The 22,853-nt window shown below is 35.9% G+C and overlaps 1 protein-coding gene across 1 annotated transcript in view; it reads left to right on the top strand.

The window, feature by feature from the left end:
- DPYD (dihydropyrimidine dehydrogenase) overlaps positions 1-22,853 on the top strand; it is a 340,058-nt gene that overhangs the window by 93,055 nt on the left and 224,150 nt on the right. Inside the window, exons 5-7 of the mRNA XM_084290947.1 lie at positions 5,238-5,399; positions 15,308-15,504; positions 20,670-20,751. Of these exons, the coding sequence (XP_084147073.1) occupies positions 5,238-5,399; positions 15,308-15,504; positions 20,670-20,751 (441 nt within the window). The remainder of the gene's footprint in view (positions 1-5,237; positions 5,400-15,307; positions 15,505-20,669; positions 20,752-22,853) is intronic.

Raw genomic sequence — 22,853 nt, forward strand, 5'->3', positions numbered from 1 at the left:
AAATGATGTGAAAGATTTCTGGATTGATTAAAAATCATCAGCATTATAATATAGAATATGTATGATTTGGTAAGTTGTTATGTTTTGTTCATTCTTCTTCGGAAGATATTTTGGTGGGGGCCTGACAGACTGGAGGTGTTTCTTGTTATATTTTAACTGGTGTGTGTCAATGCGAAAAATGCTACTTATATAACAATGTACTTTAAATAGTGGTTCTTTGGTATGGGAAAATATTTTAATCCAATGCAGCTTGAGCAAATTTGAAAGCCATCACAGAACAGGAGCATGGATAGAGGGAGGTGATATTTTCCTGTATTTTTTGGTATGTCTCTCTTTTTTTAAGCTTCACCCAGAGGAAGAGGAAATTACTATTTTTTCTCCTTTTCTTTTAATGTATTCACTACATCTCATAATCCTGATGAAGTCAATGTTTTCATTTTTATTACACAAAGCACAATAATGAATATATTTTTTTGAGAAAACTGCCATATCAAAACACCCCGATGCATAAGGAATGTATATAAAAAGCTCTTAAATTGAATGAAAGAAAAGATGCTGTATGCCTTTCCTGATAGTAAATGCAATTTCTTCTGGTTTGTCAGTATTGATCCTCAGAGTTTTAATCGTTTTTTTTTTTGTGTGGTTTTGTTTTTTTCCAAGTAAAAAACAGTCTAATTTACATGCAAATTATATAATGCTTCCAAATGATACATGTGGAGATTCTCCTCTGCCTGGTTTCCACAGATTATTGATGTCTGTTTAAGGCTTGTTTTTGTTCCCTGTGTTAGCAATGTAGTATTTATTGACATTTTGATGTAGGAAGCCACAAAACATCCTATCCAGTTAGATTAATTTATTTCTGCGGAAGTGCACAGGAAAAAAGACTCTATGAACAAAAGCACAAGCAGACATTTATCTCATTAAAAAATTCAGAAACATTCTAGTTTTAGACTTGTTTCCTCTGTGACGTCTGTAAGAAACTAGCCAACTGAGACATCTTATTATTTCAGCATCTAAAAAAAACACTCCAAACTGTTTGCATCCAAGATAGTTTGCATCATTTCATGCGCTGTGGTAACTTAGTGATTTTAATGAAGTCTACCTCCCTTTAACTCTGGTCTGATCTTCTGTACTGCATGCGATGTGCAGTTACCAATTTGGCATGTCTGTGTCTTGTATCTGTGTTGTGTGTAGCCTACTACACCCTGGTTTTGTGAAATGAAAATTATCAATAATATTTTTTTTCAGGAATGTGAATATTCTATTAAATATTCCGCCTTTAATGTCACTGGTAATTGATCAGTAATACATGTTTTCAGCTGGAAAAAGAGGATGTTATGTAAGAAAAAGTGTTCATATAACAAAGCATTTAAGTTACTGTACATATACTGCAAATGCTTATTTATTACCGTAGTAACTCGCAGTTTGCAGTGGTCTAACACAGTCTATATAACGCCACTTAGTGTAACTTTCTAAACTATATTTTCCTGACAGTTTTTTTGGTAAAATATTGGAAAACATTTTTTTTTTTAAATAATATTTGATATTTTAGATAATTAATCAGCACAGTGAAAGCAGAATAAATTAATAGAATGGAAGGACAAAGAGATGAAGCGACTCGGAGCTAGGCTCCTGAAGTCTTGCCCATGGCCCTGTATCTGTGCTGGTCTTTGCCCTGGGTATCTGGAAGGTTGCAGATGGGCTTGCTCTTGAACTTAAGTACAAAGTGACGGTAGCAGAATGTGGCCATATCCCTTCACTGGCAGTGACCAGTATCAGTGGCAATGGGAATAGTGCTTATGCTTGTGTTCTGAAAGGTGGAAGCTGGGGCAGGGTATGGAAGAGGAGAGCTAGGGAACTACAGCTCTTCTGAAAGTGTAAGTTTGTGAAACACTGCGTTTCAGGTGTGACAACCTTTTAATTAGTTTACCATTAAAACTTTTTGGATGTTAAGACTAGGAGAGAGATGCTCTTTGATACACTTCATCCAATGTCTTAATATTTAATATGGTAGTATGTACTATATGTCTTTCAGTACTCTCTTTTGAAGAAGTAAGGGTACCTAAACATCTTGTGTCCAGGCGCTACCACTAGAATTAGTAGCATCAGCAGTTCATGATCATGACAGCAGCTCCTCATAAATTCCCAGATAAGGATCTTGCCTTAATACACTCATGTTGCCCCAGATTAAGAGTCCATCAGCACTTGGCATTGCCTCCATTAGGACACTGGTCCCAGCCTTCTTACCGAATAATGTCTTGAGATGGGCTTCCCTCTATATCCTATCAGTAAGCTGTGATCTCAGTCATATACCCACAGTGAGCCTGGTCCAATCTTATCTGGTCAGATGCTACTCTAACATACTGTCTCCTCTTTCTCTACCTTGCTGCAGCCTTGATTATGTGCTGTAACATGGCTTTAGTGACAGTCTTCATATATCTGTGCTCAAATTTTGGTTTGAGTTTGCAAGTGAAATGTTTCAGCTGTGTTGACACTGCCTGTAGTGGCACAGCTCAAGTGCAAGGGCTTTATGTACTTTACAGATATGTAATAAAATTAATTTTAAAAAGGAATAGCTTAACAGATTTGGTTTTTAGGCCTAATAACTAGATTTGTATAGAGATTTTAATTAAAAACCCTGAAAATGTGGGAAATCTGTAATGAAGTTACTTAAATGCAAATGCATGTTATTGTAATTGTTTCCATTGAACCAGAGCTGAAGATAACAAAAATAATAATCCTGGACAACACAGGAAGGGAAACGCTCATACTATGGGAAATATAAAACTGAACAAAAATTATTTCAAAAACATTTTGTCTTTCAGTTAGTGAGGAAAATCCTCACTACTAGTTTATAATTATCCCTTTAGGGTGTTTTTTTTTTTTTTTTTGGGGGGGGGGGGAAGGGCTAGATGTAATTGCCTGGGCACCAGACATCTATTGCGAGTTAAGATGCTTTAGGATATTTATGCTGGCCTTTGAGTGCTGCTTCAGGAAGACATGGGTTTTCAGTACTGACACTGTCACCTGTGCCATCTGCATGGTTGTGTGTCAGGAAAATCTCCAATGTAAACAGACTTTTGTGCTTTGGCTTCTGAATTGAGCTTATAATGTTGTTACTGGCTGTTTTTAACATCCCTAACAATCTCTGATATATCGAAAGAGTAACATTCATCTGGCAGAGTGAAAAGATTTTGCTAATACCTGGAATGTACGTTTAACTAATGCTCCTTTACATCAGAATAAATGAGAAATGGGCATGATAATGTCCGTGCATATTACAGGCAAAATGGTTGAAAGGAATTCTCCCAGAACAGTTGTGTAAAGGGATTGCTTGTTCAGCTAGGACTAGAATTTTAAGGGATTTTAATAATGTCTAAGAAAACCCTATGAAAATACATCTAGGTAGCTGTTTCATGTTTTCAGGTGCTGGACAGGGGCTCATGCTGTGCAGTAGACTGGCACCTGTAAGTAAAAGGTCCCATTGTGTCTACAAATACATTTCTTAAATGTTAGCATTATTTAGGGAATGTCTAGCAGTGTCTAGCATCTGTTTTAACTTGAAGAATTTTACACATAGTCTTTCAATATGCCTTTTGGTGAATTTGAACTTCCCAAACCAAAGTTGTTACACACTGTTTGTTATATTGTCAGATCTTGACAAGTCTCTTTTTATTCATAACTGGATTTTTGCTCAGTGTGGGATTGTGTTAACTTTTAAACAAACACTTGTATACATTAGCCTGCTTGGCAGAAAAGAAGTCTCAGGCATTAGATAGGGTCTGCTGTGACTGAGTAATTCATATCCTTTGAAGTCTACACCTTCTCATTGTTCTTAGCCATCTGTCCTGGGATAGAATGATAAAGAAAAATTTTAACCCAGTTTCATGTTACTGATGATGATTGGAGTGTGGAAGAGGTGGATGGAAGAAGGACACGTAAGTGATCTTTAATTCCTCAGTTATTACTAGTTTGAAAAAAGCTGGAATGAGATCCCAGTATTAATTTCTCACCATATAAACTTTTGTGGAACCTCAGCTAGTACGGTATTGTAATCTTCTGAACTGCAGTGGCCCGTAAAGGAAACTCCAGCATTAACGCCTCTTCCATGGACTTTCCTTGTTGAAGCTTTTAGAGGGGGGTGAGAGGAGTGGTAAAATAAGGAACTATAAGGAACTATAGCTTATAATTAAGCAAGCTTCTATATTGACCATACAGAAGAAAATACAGAATGCGAAAGGTTTGCTTTAATTACACTAAAATTTCATGAATGTAATGAAATTTCGTTACATTTATTAATTTTCATAATGTGAATGCAAAACTGTCATCAGTAGTTCTAAGCCTCTAAATGAAACTTCACTTCACTCCTGGCATTTCCTCTGATGTTCCCTCTTTAGAGAATTACCCAGTCTAAAATAATCAAGGGTTTACTGACTATATTAGGCACTAGGAGGTGGTGAATGTCCACTCCTTACCTTTTTAGTATGGAAACAAATCTTGCTAGTTCTAATATATATTAGGAAATTTTTCCTTTTCTGAAGCTGTACACGAAATATTGAGAATCTGTTAAGTTGTAAATTTTAAATAAATTCTTTAATCACTTCCCTATTTTGCTCCTTAGGGAAACAGGAAAATGTTTGCCCTGGTCAGGCTGTGTACGAGGAAAAAGAGCTCAAAAAATTCAGTTGTTCAAATCTATGGGTAGTTACGTAGGAAACCTGTTCTCATCACAGGTCTGGGACAATTGACACTGCTGACATGGTGTGAAGGACAAACATATCTGCAGAGATGGTGTGCACAAATGTGTAGAATAAACTTTTAATTCTCTGTGTTATAAAGAACTGATAATCTAACTAGCAGTGTCTGGTCAGATCTCCAACAAAGGTTACAACTCACCTACTGCCTAATTGATCTAGAAATGGAGGAAGTATTTAGAAGTACATAATGCAGGCACAGTAGTTTTCTAGCATAGATTTTTTAAACCACTAAAAATCCTACAACTGCGTAAGACTGAAGATGTTTATAACCATTTTGCAAACTGAAAAGCATTACCTTTGCATAATCAACAATTCTGTTGACATTCTTTCTGGTGCATTTGAAATAATTATGTAATATTTAAATGATGTCAGCGTTATTCATTGTATGTATATAGTATTCTACTAGGCAGCTACAACATGTTTTGTATTTCCTATTGAATTTTAATTTTCTTGTTATGTGACTATCTTTTTTTTCCTCAGAACTATTATGGAGCTGCCAAAATGATTTTTTCCGACAATCCACTTGGCCTGACTTGTGGAATGGTGTGTCCAACATCAGATCTTTGTGTTGGTGGCTGCAATTTGTATGCCACTGAGGAGGGACCAATTAATATTGGTGGATTGCAACAGTTTGCTACTGAGGTAGGTAGAACTCATAAATGCCTAAAATGCTTTTTATGTACCAACAAGTATTATATAGGCGGATGCTTTTCTTAATGATTTTTTTTTTAAGTTGTACTAATAAAATAAAGTCATAGGAAGTTAAAATAATTATCCTTTTTCTTACAGCACATTCAGAAATTTAGAAATGCTTTTGCAATGGAAACATAGGAACGTAACATTATTTGTGAACAAGACAAGTCTTTAGAAACACTAGTAGTTGAGTCAATTTGTTCAAAATTAAAGATTTATATAAGCCATGTTAAAATGCAGATGTTGCTGAAGTCGGCCACATAGGGAAAAAGATCGTGTACCTCCCTCCGTAACTGCACATTAAGGAGTTGCTGAGCTCTTCTGGGCACAGGGCAGCTCTTACAGCAGAGTCTAACTTGTTCTTTGGCTATGATGAACCCTGTTCTCTGTGAAGCCACACACTCTGCAAGAATTCTAAGAATTCTAGGTCTCGAGGTCAAAAAAGAACTGTTCTCTGATAGCAGCTGGAAGTTTAAGTAGTATTTATTATCCAGAAATACTTGGCTTTCTCATTTCCTCAGTTAAAACTTTCATTTAGTTTTAATTGTTGTTTATGGATAAGTTGCTTTGATGTCTTTCCTTTTTGAAAGCCTTTTTTTTTTTTTTTAATGTAGCAAGGAGTCTGTTTTATTATTTGAAGTTAACTTATTTCTGAGCACAATACACTGTAGCTCTTTTGCATTTTTGTTATGTGAAAAGCTTTGTACAAAATTTAATGCATACTTTTGAAAAGTCACAGAGAGGACGAATCAATCCAAATTTTACCCCAAATTTAGTATTTTCAAATATAAACATTGCAAGTCTGAGGATCCATAATAATAAGAAATGTACATGTCCAAGTACTGGCTTCATTTAATTCTCAGAAATGGAAATTTGGACACATTTTAGTAATTTAAAATTAAAATATGAGAAGCTGCAGGATTAGTGTGGATTTGTATATTCTTTGAGGGCAAAGGAAAAGTTTCAGATGATTTAAGACATTCTGCTGTCCTTTTTTTTTGCCAAAACCAAGTAAATAAACAGGTTCAGATTGGCCTGAAATAAATATCTATGTTCACCTAAGTAGCTGTAGATGCACACCTGTGTTTGTGTGTTGTTTTATTAGTTCATAAAGGCACTTTAGCCACTGAAGCAAACAAGATCATTTGATGTTAGGAAGTTTTCTCAAGGGTTTCTGTTGAGATGCACATGTACTTCTGTATAGATTTAATGTTTGACATTTACATCTGATTTACATCTGAAGAAGGTGGAGGCTGTAGCTCATTTAACTTCCTTTGAGGGCATTTAGAAGTTGTACTAAGTATATGGCTTCATCTGGCACCTCTTCTGATCTGTCTGAAGTATGTTTTGGTCTCTACAAGTGAGGAAGTTTGTACAAGTGACTATGTAAAAAAAAAAAAAAAAAAAAAAGGCATATACATGGGTGAAGATGACATATACAGTCCATGACTAATAAGTCCGTTTTGTGTATCTTGAGCGTGTCCCTTTTCTGTATCTTGAGCCATTTGGCTGATCATATTTACAAGCATATGATGAAATTCCAGTCACCTTTACAAAGCCTGAGAAAATGTCTTTGTAGGACAGACCAAAATAGAAATGCGAATCAATCTGGAAGTAACAGATGATATGTCTGTAAGGCCAATTTTTTCCTCTGCTGTCATTTGTAGACTTCACACCCCCTTCTCAGTGGCTGTGGGCCGTGATTCGATGAGCAAATATTGCTACCTGCTGCAGGTCTCTCTATCTGTTTGTACATCTTTCTTCTCACCAGGAGACGTTAAAAGCTTCTGGAGCACCTGTTAAACTTTTTTTTTTTTTGTTAGCTGCTGCTGAACGTTCTCTATCACCTATCATTTAAGTAGCTGTCCGCTTCAGTTTGCTAGAGGTTTGAACATACAAAAGTATGGATCAGTGCAGTTTGAACCAAAGCTCTCATTTGCAGGAATGAGGCTGCAGACACTGAACTGTGTTTGTTCTACCTATATATTAAGGTTTTTTGCTTGTTTTTTTGTTTTTAAATCAGTCAAGAGGTGATTTTATCATCTCTTCTTTTAATGGCTTTTATTCCATATATGTAAAAAATTAATATTTGTTGCAAGGCAGAAGACTTATTAAAAGAAGAAAAAGATTAAACAGTTGTCAAGTAGATGATAAATATAATAGTGAAATATTACTGTCGAGGAACCAAATGCAAGTGATATGTGTTAAAACTTGATTTGTGTCTCCTTTTAGCCCTAATGCTATGATTAATAGAGAGGAATTATGGCTTGATAGATAATACTAAATATCTGCCATTTTTCTTCAAAAATCTTTAGAAATCTATTAAAAAGCTCAGTGCTAGCACAATGATTGATATGAAAACTGCAGAAAGGATGAATAGCTCAGGATGGCTTTTCTCATAATGCTCCAAGTTTGTTTAAAGTGATATATTAGTGGCAACAGTTCTAACAAAATAAAATTACTATACGGTTCTATTTAGCACTCTAACACAAATAACTTTATGGTAAATTTTATTCTCCTCGCTATTTTTATGGTATTCTAAAATGTTTGCTGAAAGTGCAGATATTAACAACCTTTAGAATTACTGCCATTTTAAAAAGAATTTGAATGTTTTGTAGTACACATAATTAGCAATAGTAGACAGTCACTTTTCTAATTAATATTTTTTACCTTTCATTCAGTAAATTTTTACTATGTATATATATGTATGTATAATTGAAGGAACCCAATAGTATGAGTGTTTCCGAATAACAATTAATATAAAAATATAGATTGAAATACTGAAGAAAATCATGTGTTACTATTGCTAATACAGGGCTTGGCCCATATAGTGTGAACAAAGCATGTTCACTGCTTAACCTATAAGAGTAACTTAGCAAATTGTGTGGTTTAGGTGTGCAACATGTGGCACTGTTAATGAGAGCTGCATGGTAATTCTCATGCACTGTGTAATAGTTTGTCCCACAGGGGCTTATTTACTGAAAACTCCATTGTGCATAATGCCAATTTTAGATTATTTTTTTTTTTACTTGGAATTAGTCTGAGGATCATACACTTTCTGCATTACGAGAGAGAGCAATAATAAAAAGGCACAACTGCTAGCTGAGATAAAAGATAAAATTGCAGTAAAGCAGGAATGTGGGTTTAAAATGGAAAATATATGGGTATGACGTATGCCCTTTTGTGCTTCTGAACAATGACTGATCATCTGTTCATACTGCAGATAAAACTCCCTAATTGTAAAATATTTGTCTTGCATACAGTAGAACAAAAAAATGGCACCTCACACCTCCTGTCTTTTCCTTCTGTCCTTCCATATAGCTTTGTAACTGTTAACCTAATTTTCAAAGTAAATTGTAATCTAGTCTGAATAAATGCGAAATGTGGATTTTGACAATTAAATGTTCAAATGGAGAATAAAAACAAAACAAAACAAAAAAAACCAGCATTTGTATTTGTGATGTAGAATGTGTATACTGGGATGCAGTTACCACGGTAACTGTTGCATCTAGAGAATAACATGGAGTTAAAGCTCACTATTATAAATGATGAGTGTCAAGCGCAGGTTACACCTGCTGCTGCACAGGTCAAAATTATATTAATGTCTTTATCTGTCTCCTTTGCCCAAGTACTTTAGAACCAGGAAGCGTTTCTGGTTTTGGAACACAAGTTCAGTGAAAATATACTGAGATTGCAGTGACAATACATACAGGCATGAGCTATATGACTGTCAGTCCCATAAAATAAACTAAAATTACTGGTTACTTGAGTACAAGTTTGTAAGCTTGCAGTAGGAAAGGAAGCATGATCTATTGCATTCAGTTGCAGTATTACTAGGAAGCCCTCAAAATCTTGCTTTTCTGGGTAGATATTACCAAATCTAAAGGGTCTCCTGTGTTTCTAGTTAATCATTCTGAAAGGAGCAGCACAAGCTAAATAGAAAATATATTATTTTAATCTCTGCATACTAGAATTAAATACTAGATTGTTTGGCACTGTGACTCTCAGGCCAGCTACAGTTCTGGTCATTTCTTTCCCTTTGGATATCTGTTCTGGCTTTTGTTGCAGTGGAAAGCACTTGGAAAAGGGAACTTGATACTCTTTTTCACATAAAGGATGTGTTTTATGAGCTTATTTGCTGTTAATCTAGGGACATGTCAGCAGAGCAGCTGGGCTAAGAGGTGGGCCCTCCCTTCTCCGCGACCCACCAGAGCTGAGGTGGCAGAGACTGCCTGGAGGGAAGGCCGTGGTGGGGTGTGCTGCCACAGCAGGCTTAGGGTCCGTCTTGTAGTTGTGCATTGACAATTTTGATCAGTCTTAATTTAAGTGGGTGAAGGTGGTGGTTCCCATGGAGCCACTGTTCCTGCAGCTGGCCAGCTCTGGACTGCCAGCCATGGTGTGCCCACGGTGTTGTGGGGCTCTGACATGGCCACCAGGCCCCACCCCAGCACCTGCACCAGTTGGTGTGCTGCATCAGCCAAGGAGCATTACTCTGGGGAGCTGAGGCAGCAGAACAAACAGAAACAAACAAACAAAACGACTACTTTCTGGCATTAGCTTTTACTTTAATACATCTTCAGGTTATTTCTTCTTTTAAGTCATGTTAAAATCTCTAATTATGCATTATAAAATTTTAGGCTAGTTTGAAGGTGATGGTGTTGCCTTCGTGATAGTTCCAGGGATGAATCTGAGAATTTTTAACTTCTTAGGCTAATGATGAAAGACTTGCTGATGTTTCGGCAAGTTATATAATGTTTTCTACAGAACGCTTTAGATGTTTCATTCCAATGCCTTAAAATCATCTGTATATTATGCCCTTATTAGTGGTGGGACTCATGAGCTTTGAGGTATAGGCTCTGTAACGTCCTATATCCATGGGCTTTCTTGAGACCTGGATAATATGAACGTGTAGTTGTTACATAAGTTTGAAAAGTCCTTAATGAGGTGCTTTAGGCCCTACTTTTGCCAACACTCAGCTACTTGCCTAAAAATTTGCAGCATTGCGAGTGTAACTTACTTGTGGAGGATCAACTGGTTTCTATAACTAGTTCATACTTATAGGAAAAAAAAACTACTTTCTGTACCTCCTGTGCTATCCATTGCAATTATATGAAATTGTGTGACTATACAATTTGACAGCTTCCAGATGATTACTACACACACAATTTGCTTCATTTTTGTTAAAACCTATGCAGAATATTATTTTCTCCTTTAAATATTCAACTGCCCCGTATGAATATATACCAGCCTACACATATCCAGTGGGATAGTCTGAAATTAACACCATCAATTCCTAAACATTACTGATGTCATTGTCCATATTTTTCTTTCTGTGCACTAGCAAAATCTGATAATTCAGAATATACTAATATGTCTCACCCTAAAATAAATATTAACTAGATGCTAACAGCTGTATCAGTAGCTGCTTGATACCTCATTATTTTGGTGGAAGATATCTAAAGATAATCTTACTAATAACCATTTATTTAACCTTCTAAGCATGGAAATAGACACTACACCTTGAGAACCTAAACAATTTAATAATGAAGTCAAAACTTGCTGCTAGAAAATGAAATTCTCCAAATACTCATTCCATTTGCTCTTATTTATTTATTTATTTATTTTTATTTTTTATTTTATTTCAACCTTTTTGTGTTGAAAATGAGTGATTAAATATACTCACTTTTTACTTTAGAAATGTGTTGTTCTCTGTGTGTCCTAGAAACTACCAAACTTGCATTTATAGGATTAGGCAAAGGTTTGGTTGTTGTAATTGTTTTGTTTGTTTTACATTTTAACAGAGATTAAAATTTCAATCTAGTTACTGAATTGTTTATCAAATTCTGTGTCATAGTCCAATGATAATTTTAAATAAAGGTGAATTAGAGTAAAATTGTCTGACCGTATGTGAGTCCTGCGAAGAGGTGGAGAAGGATATCTACAGTATGTGTCTCTTAAATATATTGATCAGAAAATTCCAAAGTGACAAAAGTGAGTTACTTTACATTTATTCTAATTGTTATAAAAATATTTATATCAATTCAGAATAACAGTTCTAACATGCTGTAATAATGTGGATTGTTTTTTACATGCTTTTAAATCATGCTCACTATGCCATAAAATGATTTTCATCAGGCTGCCAAAAAGTATTTCTGAGTCACCTGCCACACGCTGCCAAATGTCATCTTTTCATCAAAGCTTGCTAATACTTGAGTTGTGTAGTGAAGAAAAGAACCAGAATTTTATTACATGAGCAGAACAATACGCTTTTCCCTGTCTGTATATTTGAAAAACATCAAAATTTCAACCAATGATTTGGTTGAAACTTTCCAGGAAAATTCAACTCGAATCAGATGCTGAGCAATCAAAACAGTTAGTTTGGTAATATTGTAGAATCTTAATACAGACTTTTTTTTTCTTTGCATTCAGTGACTGGAATTATGTTTTTATGTTGAATTTACTGAATATTTTGGAGCAAAAAACAAACACTGCAGGGAAAAGATGTTCGATTTATAAGGGAGAAGAGAAACCCCCAAATTTTGCACTGGAGAGAACACTGAGCAATTGGGCTCATGCCTTTACATAGGAAAGTAATGGAAATAGGGGAAATATAATACATTATAAATATGTGAATTAAAATATATTAAGTGTAGGATACTAAGATACTTATGAAGTCATTCCCATTGTTGGAACTTTAGCAGAATAGATAAGCTGTTTCTGATAGGCCAAATTGTATCACACCTGAGGACAAAACCTCCATTATCTTGTGTGAGTTTATTGGCAGAAGAAACTGCTCTTGGTTTGAAGCTGAGTATGTGTAATAAATGCTGAGTCCAGCCTGGTCATTGACAGTGTTACAGGGGAAGATATGTGAAAACGTTTAGAACTGGTATCTAATGCTGGCAGAAGTAGAAAAGGATTTATTCTACAACTCAGTACTTGCACTCTTCAATTCCACTTTCTAATAAATTGGTGGTGGAGACTTTTATTTTTTGTAAATTGGGATATCCTTTCTATGGACCATAATGGACATGAAACATTAAAAGTGGATTGAATCTATGTGGGTTTAGTTTGAATAGGTCATGGGTGGTGAAGTAATGATATTTAGCCATGATTAGATAAAAAGTTAAAGAATAAATGTGCAGTTAATGTCTATTACTAATCTATTTTGTTTGTGTGAGAGAACCAGAAGGAAAGGGAATAAGGGAATAATGGGAATAATGTCTGGAAATTCCCACTGAGATGCTGAGCTTTGAAATTTATTATTTGGTCAGATTTTTCTTAATGGGTCTTGGTTACAAAGCATTGCAAAGCAAAAGAAAAACTCCATCCAAACAAAACCAAATTAATATTTTTTAGAGGAAGATGAATGAGCAAGACAATAGTGTTAAACTTTACTTGGCATCCTGATCACAGTCTAATGAGAGGAAAAATTGGAGAGGTCAGTTGCATGTAATGTGACATTAAACACTTAGTACCAAGGCAGTCATCTTTGTACACCAAAAGATTTGTACAGAAGAATTTAGTGATATTTAATTAGGTGAATTACAGAGTAGTGAAAATTCACCATGAAGTGAGTGAAAATCTTTTGAAATGCATTGAAGCAGTTTGCTATTTTCACACAGTTACCCTGCCAGCCTTAATATGCAAAACTGCCACTGAAATCCAGATGGTAAGATATTGCCACACAAGCTGGCTGTGCTGCATAAAGGCAGTTTCACCCTATTTGCAAATGGGCAGAATTAAAGCTGACCATTCAGCCTGAACTAGTAGCATTTCCTGCATGAGTGCTTGGTTCCTGAAGCTTAACACTGCACTACAGTAAAGCTGGGTTTCAGTATAAAATTAGTTAATGGGTATGTCTATTCAATAACAAATATAAAAATAATTATGTTAACAACAAAATAAATTTATTAAGCATGTGCATATTCACAGTATTCAATGCAAACATTAAATATGCAAGTTATGCAATTTTCATTACTGAGTAGCTTTCTAAAACAACTGCATGAGATTTTAATGGAAATTTGGTATCATTCAAGACATTTCTATGTGAATGTAACAAAGCAGACGTTTTAAAAATATCCTATTGCATTTTGGTTATCACAGTCTAGTTTCACAGAACAATATAAGCTTTTCAACCTGTGAAATCCATTAATAACCACATTAAACCTTCTCATATTGTATGAATTGTCAGGTTTAAATGATTCTTTTTTTAAAACAATTATCTGTCTCTTGCTTCTTGCAGTTTGTTAAAATGCTATGTCAATTTACAAAGACTGGTGGAATTTGACACAGAAATTTTAGGGGGGGAAGGAACTAATCATTCGTTTATCTAGCTTGAGTGCTCAAGTGCACATGAAGAAAATGAACATTGATTCAAAACATAAATGAAAATCTCTATTCGTGAGTAGAACTGCCAAAGTTTAACTCGGAAAACCTGGTTCTAAAGTTCTAAGGAGAGTAAAAACTTGGTAAACGTTCAATAGCTTAAGTATCATATTTATTATGACAAATCACAGTGTCTGTATTTTAGCAGGCTAGTTAGTACTTGTGGAATGCAGTCCTGCATTGAAACAGGTGGGAAAAAATTCAGTCTTTACAGATAGTATTCAGTAGCAGGTAGTATTCAGTGGCAGCCCTGGTGTTTGTGATATGACTGAGAATCCCAATGCAATAAATACTTGTATCCTTTCAGTATGATTTTGTGCTTCTGTTATAAAGATATATACTCCCTTGGATAAATGTTCTTCCACTAATGCCTAAAATAAAATGAAGATATAACTGTTCTCTTCCATGCTTCTAATCTTTAGTAGCCTATAAGGGCTGTGAGTCTGTTCTTTCATTTTTTAAAGTTTTTACAAGATAGAGGCACAATTTCTTCCCCTATGATGTAGGTACATTCATAGAACAATGAAATCAAGCTCAGGGAATGTAGAATAACTCTGCCTTATGCCTGTGTTAAAAAAAAAAAAAAAAAAGATTTAGCGCAGATCTGAAATAAAGTGCATGGCGTTGCAACAAGCCCATTGTGCCTGTTTATGTATAAATACATCATAGCGGTCAGGGACTGTCCCAAAGTAGTTTTAATAGTCAAGATTGGATGGAGCAGATCTCTGTTTTACAGTTGAAGAACTGAGGCATAGAGAGAACAGTCTAACTTTCAGGTATGCCTACAACTTTGGATACCCAGTTGAAAAGTGGAGAATACCTGGAAGAGATGATCAACCAACATGAAATAAATCATGTAAGAATTGTCTAAGAGGACATATCTAAAGGAGGGGATTAGCTTTAAAATATAACACTGAAGACAAGACAATTCCTAATAAGAGTTTAAAACCACCTAAGGCTGGTTACCTTTTGCCTCTAAAAAGTCAAACCTTAAGTGACTTATATGGGATCACACAGGCTATCTCTGCAAGAAACAGAGCCCTTTCACTAGCTTTGCAATCCTTTGCATTATTCACACAAATATTCTCCTAGTAATAAGAGTAATCTGAACCGTGTTTGGAAAGAAATTTTTGGTGTTTTAGAGGTCTTTACCATTTTGCCTACTTTGTATTACCATCTTGTTGTTGCTGTTAGTCTGGTTCCATCTACGTGATAAGGTTTATAGTGGTGAAAGATCTGATTTCAGACCTTTTTAAGACAAACAACCTCAGGAGGACAAAATCCTGTACCTACAACATCCCTCACAAATGTACGTATCGTATCAGTTGAGAATCCCTATAAAGTTGTGAAGCATTCTTCAATAATACGTCAAGGATATGTGACAGTACTAGTGGAAACTTCCACCACATTACTCAAAATTTTAAGAGGGAACGTGAAGTATGTAACCTATTGAATGTATTCTTTTTCAGGTGTTCAAAGCTATGAATATTCCTCAGATCAGAAACCCTTCCTTGCCTCCTCTAGAAGATATGCCTGAAGCCTATCATGTGAAGATAGCTCTTCTTGGTGCAGGACCTGCAAGTTTAAGCTGTGCTTCTTTTTTGGCTCGATTGGGCTATACAAACATCACCATATTTGAAAAGCAGGAGTACATCGGTGGCTTAAGGTAAAAATAAATAAATAATATATATATATATATATATATATATATATATATATATATATATATATATATATATATATATATATACACATACCTGTAGCCCTGCACAATGAGATCTAGAGTCACCTAGGGCATGATCGCATCCAGACAGATTTTTTAATATCTCCAAAGAAGGAGACTCTACAACCTCTCTGGGCAACCTGTTCTAGTGCTCTGTCACCTCAACCATAAAGAAGCTCTTCATACGGTGATGAACCACCTCCTGTGGTTCCATTTATACCCATTACCCCTTGTCCTATCACTGGCCGCCACTGCTGAGAAAAGTTTGGCCCCACTCTCTCTCTATAGATTTATATATATATATATTCATATATATATATATGTCTGTGTGTGTGTATATATATATATATATATATATATATATATATAAATACTCCTAGAATCCTAGAATCATAGAATATCCTGAGTTGGAAGGGACCCTTAAGGAACATCAAGTCCAACTCTTGACACCGCACAGGTCTACCCAAAAGTTCAGACCATGTGCCTAAGTGCACAGTCCAATCTCTTCTTAAATTCAGACAGGCTCGGTGCAGTGACCACTTCCCTGGGGAGCCTGTTCCAGTGTGCAACCACCCTCTCTGTGAAGAACCCCCTCCTGATGTCAAGCCTAAATACTATATGTTTAAAATTCTTTAAACGTATACTAATGTCATGGGGAATTTTAAATTTAGAATGTTTTATGAACAACTTTATGGAAATGAAGGTGACAATGAATAAATCCATTATGTCTGCCTGGACTTGTAGCTTTAATAAACCATACTGTAAGAGTGAAATCAACCCCCTGCAATTCTCAACTTTCAACAAATTATAAAGAAAACAGAGAAAAGTGCCTTTGCAGTTTGCCAGTATGGCAAGCTTTTGGGTGATATTTGCATGCTTCAGGTTCAGTATTGTGTTCTCTATACTAGAAGATGAATATTTCCTACCGTAACAACTGCTGAGGTCATCTTATAAGCTGGTTGGAATTCCTAAATAAAAGGTAAAGTGTTTCAGAAACTGATGAATGTATACCAGCCAATTCAAAATCAAAATTAAATTCTACTTGTTAAGGATTAAGCCACACTAAAGTGCTTACAAAATAAGAAGTGAAAAGTAATAGAGAGAAAAACGGGTGATGCACTCACATTTCTCTCACTGCAGCTTCACTGAAATCAATAGAGTTGACACTGCTAATGAATTTGATCCATAATGTCATAATGTCAAATACTTATTCAGAGCTCTGGAAGATAGAGAATCAATGCTGAAGAAGTTGAACTGATTACTTGCATTTTTCCCAGTGAGGTTCAAAAGTATTCTGTGTAATTATCAAGTTGTTAATACATAGGCATTTAACTATGTGAAGCCCTTTTACTTGAACTAGTTGCTATAAAGCTTTGAAATCTCACTGTATGAAAAACCTGTTCATCTGTAGAGTAGCGTGTAATCTTTTCATAAATACATAGATTTAAAATCCATTTCATTGCTGAAAAGTAGTAGTAAATAATGAAACTTGGTCACAGGTTAGACTCTTGTAGGATTCAGCAATGCAATACAGTACTTTTAGCAGTTGCTTACAATTTATAATGCTGCCTGCATGTTTGAAGGAATGTGATCTTAAGCTGCATCTTCACGTTTTAATTTGAATTTAAAACTAATGTTAGTCAGTTTTTTATTCTATTGAAAAAAAAAATAAACACATTAAGTTTTGTTTGTTTGAATATCCATAATGGTCAAGCAGTTCATGTCACCACATCTTTCTTACTTTTGAGAATACATAACTTTCACGGTCAATTTTTACTTTCATTCATTGTAGAAAGTTTCACATCTGGTTTAAGGGCATCAGTTCCTTTCGTCCTTATTTTAATTTTGGAACAGAAGGGAGTCTGTCCTGTGGCAGCAATCATCCATTATTGCAGTTGTATATCTTTGCAGTACATCTTTTAACAAGCTTAGGTTATTGATGGGTGTGTTTTCAAAGCTTCATAAACTGTTGCAAATGGCTAACAAGAGCAAATTAATTTTGTATTTGGAGTCAGCTGTTTGGAAGGGCAGCGCTTAGGTCTTTTTAAACTTGTTCTGCCTTTTCAAGTGTTTTTAACTAGGATGTACAGTCATACGTATTAGGACATAGCTGATTTTAATAATATTTAGATAATAGAAAGTTGTTTAATGATTGCAATTTCAGTGGTGAGATATTTAAGCCTAGCATAACTCTGGTTGTCTGGACATGTTTTTCACATTCACAGGCAAATTTTCTTACATTTAACAGTTGTGTAAAACTAATGCTTTATAATAGAGTAGACGTGAGCAGATCATGCTCTTGCTTAGACACAGTGAACAAACTTCACTGCTCATCCTCTTAGCTATGCTACTGGCTTTCAGCATTCCTAAATATTGCTCTTACTAGGCCAGAGATATGTCCCTTGAGCAAAAGTAATTCGTGATCCCCAAGAAACACTAGGCACCTGTCCAAGCTCCTCTAACTTAGATCAGATTTGTGGAAGAGATGAATTCATGCAACTATGTTCCCACTCAAGATACTTTTTTACCCACCTGCACCTCAGATGTGTTTCCTTCTCTCCTGCATCTCGACCTGCATCAAAGACTGTCTTCATCTGCTGAAAGAAATCATAGCAGAATTACTGATGTACAAGTTGACTTTCATAAAACAGTTATTTGTGTGATAAATGTACATGCATGTGTCTGCACATAACTGTTTATATTTGCATATGCACATATATTTATGTTTATATGAACATATATGAATGTATATTCCATACCACAAAACTGTAAATAAATTTTTAGTAAGAGGAAAAATGCATCTACAAGTTGTGACAGTGACATAACACTGGTAGTGCTGTTTTGGCTTCTTCCAAGAGTTAGAGAAATGACAGGTCTTCAACAAATACATAGATGGCTTGATAAAGTACACCTTTCAGTTTTTTTTTTTTTTTAATTATTTTTTAAATTGAATCTCTGTTGTGGGATCGTACATTATTTTCTGTCTCAGACACCTGTTTACTCAGCATGACCTATGAAAGTTGCATTGTCATGACACATTCATTATTTCTGATATTTAGAACATTTTTCATTGCACACTGGTCAGAAAAGGTGCAAGATGGTCTGTATTAGAAACTACAAGGAGGAACAACATTTTCTTATCAATATTATTAAGGTTGGTGCAATTTACCAAAAAAAAATAAATAATCCTTCTTCTGGCTTTAGTTGAATGCTAAAGATGGGGTGGTCACTAGCAAGATGTAAAATAAAACTAAGATCAATCTCTTGGGTTATTGCTTTGTTATGGAAATTTTAGATCTATTAATTTGACAATAGTTTAAACTGAAGCTTAGAAATATCTGGGGAGAAACTTTCACTTTTCTACATGTTTGGTCTTTTTATCTTCATTGAATAAAGGTATCTAAAATAGGAATTCACTGTGTTTACCTGTAATGTGCTTTACAAGAGAGATTTTGAACTGGCACATGTAGATGTCATTTCTTGGGAGATAAAGATCTATACCACGTCACAGATCACAGAATTTCTAGGTTGGAAGAGACCTCAAGATCATCGAGTCCAACCTCTGACCTAACGCTAGCAGTCCCCACTAAACCATATCCCTAAGCTCTACATCTAAACGTCTTTTGAAGACTTCCAGGGATGGTGACTCCACCACTTCCCTGGGCAGCCTGTTCCAATGCCTAACAACCCTTTCAGTAAAGCAGTTCTTCCTAACGTCTAACCTAAAACTCCCCTGGCGCAACTTAAGCCCATTCCCCCTCGTCCTGTCACCAGGCACGTGGGAGAACAGGCCAACCCCCACCTCGCTACAGCCTCCCTTGAGGTACCTATAGAGAGCGATAAGGTCGCCCCTGAGCCTCCTCTTCTCCAGGCTGAACAAGCCCAGCTCCCTCAGCCGCTCCTCGTAGGACTTGTTCTCCAGGCCCCTCACCAGCTTCGTCGCCCTTCTCTGGACCCACTCAAGCACCTCGATGTCCTTCTTGTAGTGAGGGGCCCAAAACTGAACACAGTACTCGAGGTGCGGCCTCACCAGAGCTGAGTACAGGGGGACGATCACCTCCCTAGCCCTGCTGGTCACGCTGTTCCTGATACAAGCCAGGATGCTGTTGGCCTTCTTGGCCACCTGAGCACACTGCTGGCTCATATTCAGCCGACTATCCACCATCACTCCCAGGTCCTTCTCTGCCTGGCAGCTCTCCAACCATTCCTCTCCCAGCCTGTAGCTCTGCTTGGGGTTATTGCACCCCAGGTGCAGGACCCAGCACTTGGCCTTGTTGAACTTCATGCAGTTGACCTCAGCCCATCGGTGCAGCCTATCCAGATCCTCCTGAATATAGTATATATAAACTTAGATTATATAAACATAGTATATATAAACTTAGATTCTGTGCTGGCACTGGAGTTATCCTTTACAGAAGACCCATGGTGCTGGAAACTTGAAGATGTCATTCCTAATCTTACCAAAGAGGTAAAATGCCAACTAATAATAGCAGTTTAAGGCAAAAAAGCAGTCATGAATCTAAGAGCTGATAGAAAATTACTGACTTTGTACATCCTGAAAGATCATAAATTTTTTATGAAGTAGAAATGGAAGAGAGTACAGTTTTAAATACCATTGCTCAAAATAGCATATGCATCACTTTGTTTTATTTAGGGCAAATTTGATTCTTATTGGATAACTTAATGAATGACTTCTAGAAGATCACCTTACTTTAGTAGCCATGAGACCTTTTCTTAAATAATGGATGTCATAAGTTTGTTTACATGTTAGCGTTAAATGTTTCTAGTGAACAAAAAGAATGGAGCTGAAGCTCTTTTGGATCAAAGCTTAACATCTGTTAAAGGATTACCTACAAGTGTGGGCAGGATTGGCTTCAAGGTACTGCCTCCTGGCCTGTATTTTTAGTATTCTGCGAATAATTCAGTTTGTCATTCTAACAATTTTAAAAAGCTCACCATCAAGCTTCAGTACATTTCCATTCAAATACATCAGAATTAAGAAAGATATGTTATAAGCATTTAATTTTCAACAACTAAAATATTTTCTTTCTAATAGCTGGAAGTGTTTTACATTTTTTTTCCTTTTTGTATTTATTTATGTGTTTCAGTACGTCCGAAATCCCTCAGTTCAGATTGCCATATGATGTAGTGAATTTTGAAGCTGAGCTTATGAAGGATCTTGGAGTGAAGGTAATGAAAAATATATCCTGCCTATGTATAGCTCAAAGAAAAAAAGAACAAGAACAGTGCCAAAGATTAACAGCAAAATGTCATGCACATTAGTAAAGAACAATTAAAAGCTACACTAGACAGAAGCAGGAAGATGCTTCCTCTTGCTCAGGGCATTTGTCTGTCTCCTGTCTGAATGCCACTAGTTTGGAAAAGGGCAATCAATAGTTTTCATCTGGCATGCCTGCATGTGATTAATTGTCTGTAAGAAACAAATTCCTAAATTGCTTTAGGGGTTCAATGTAGCTATTGGAATGATTTGATTTTTTTAATCGAGTTTTTTTTCATGCAAGTCTGGCACTACTAAAGACATTCATATTTGATACTTCCCCCTTGTCTTCTGTTCCCTCTCCTTGAGTTTTTTCTTATTGTTTTATAATGGTCTTGCATCTGAGTTAATTTTATAATAAAATGCATAAAATTAATAAAGTGTTAACATGATCATCTGTTATAAACAATAGCAGTCATTCAACTACTTGGAAAGCAGTAGTTATGCATTATTCTGTTAAACGTGTGTTGTTTATAGATAATGGGAATGTTGCTTTATTGTTAAGTTAGGGACTGAGCTGAAACTTCAGATAGTATTTGCAACTGCTGCACATTTTAGATGTTATAAATGTAGAATGCATCACTGGATTAAATTTTTGAGTAGTTGTAGGGGTAATAACAATTTTAGCATGTTACTAAAGTAGTCAGTCAAGCAAGAAAATCTTGCAGGAATCTTACATGTTGATTCATACCATAAAAGCAGTATACTATTGTCACGAGACCCAAGTTAGAACCTCATCTTGTCCAGGTTAAATGTAAGGCCAGGTCTATATGCCAGGCCCATTTTTTCACTCTTAAAGGATTACACTATCTTTAAAGACTGATGGAATGAATGTGCTGCTAGGGATGCAACTAAAAATAGAGCAGTGAGCCTATTTTAGAAAAATTGCTGGGCGTAGACTCTTGGGAACCCTCTGCAAAACTCAGTTCCCCCAGGTGTGCAGTTACAACCACATCTCCAGAAGGAGAGCCACCATGTCATCTTGACCTGCAAGTCCTTTGTTGTTTTGAAGTGCAGCAGAGAATCTCAATGTAAATTTGCTTCCAAGCTCTGCCATTGGTTTGTAATTGACCCTTTGGCAAGCTGGTTAACTAAGTCCTTTAGCTTTATACCTCTATAATCTGAAAATATTTTCTGTTGTTTACTTAAAGCATTTCAAATCTGTGTTGGAAAGTGCTGTATTGTCTACGTGTTCAGTACCGCTGTTTATTCAAGTAATTCTACTGAAATTAGTAAGAATTAGTCAGGTGAATAAGGATTACAGAGCTAGGCCCTGGGATTATTATGAATCCCCACATAAAATAGTATTGCCATTTAAATTCCTTCATTAGGTTTTCATAACATATGTACACAATAGGATGAAAAAAAAATGTGTAATGACAATTTATGGAATGCATTCTGTTGCCAGTGAGCTTGTAGTCTGTTTTCTTGAAAGGATTACAACTGTATGTGGCTTTTGCAATTCTAACAGAAATCATACAAAATCTACCAAAGGAAAAACAAAACAAAAAAAAAAAAGCCTGTGTTTTAGGTATTGTATGCTATATTTTACATCTGCTTTTTTTCAGCTGAGGGAAAAGTACATTTTCAAAAGTGTAGTAAATGGAATATAGATAGATTTGACAGCAAACAAGGTATGCAATGACATGAAGACTAGGCTGTGAAGTTCACAAAGCGTAGTGCTTACACAATCGAGCCTGGCGTTTTGTGAAGTGAATGCACAAGTGTTCTAACACAAATTGGCGGAAAACATGCAAGTTCAGAAAGTCTAAAACTGGGAGATAAAAACACATGTGCCTGTGTCCAGAAGTAAAAAATATCAGAAGAGGAATCATACGCACTTTATGTACTCAAAAGCCTTGGGGTTTGCAGAAATGAGCAAAAGGTGTGTGCATCTTCAATTGGATGACATCTGTACAGAACACTACTGTAGCTGGTTTGCTGAACACATAGGAAATGCTCCTCCCCTTCGTTCTTAGAACAGCTGTAGTTGGTCAACCTGTGCTGTGGCTGC

The sequence above is a fragment of the Netta rufina genome (assembly GCF_964035555.1).
Source record: "Netta rufina genome assembly, chromosome: 8".
Taxonomy (NCBI): Eukaryota; Metazoa; Chordata; class Aves; order Anseriformes; family Anatidae; genus Netta; species Netta rufina.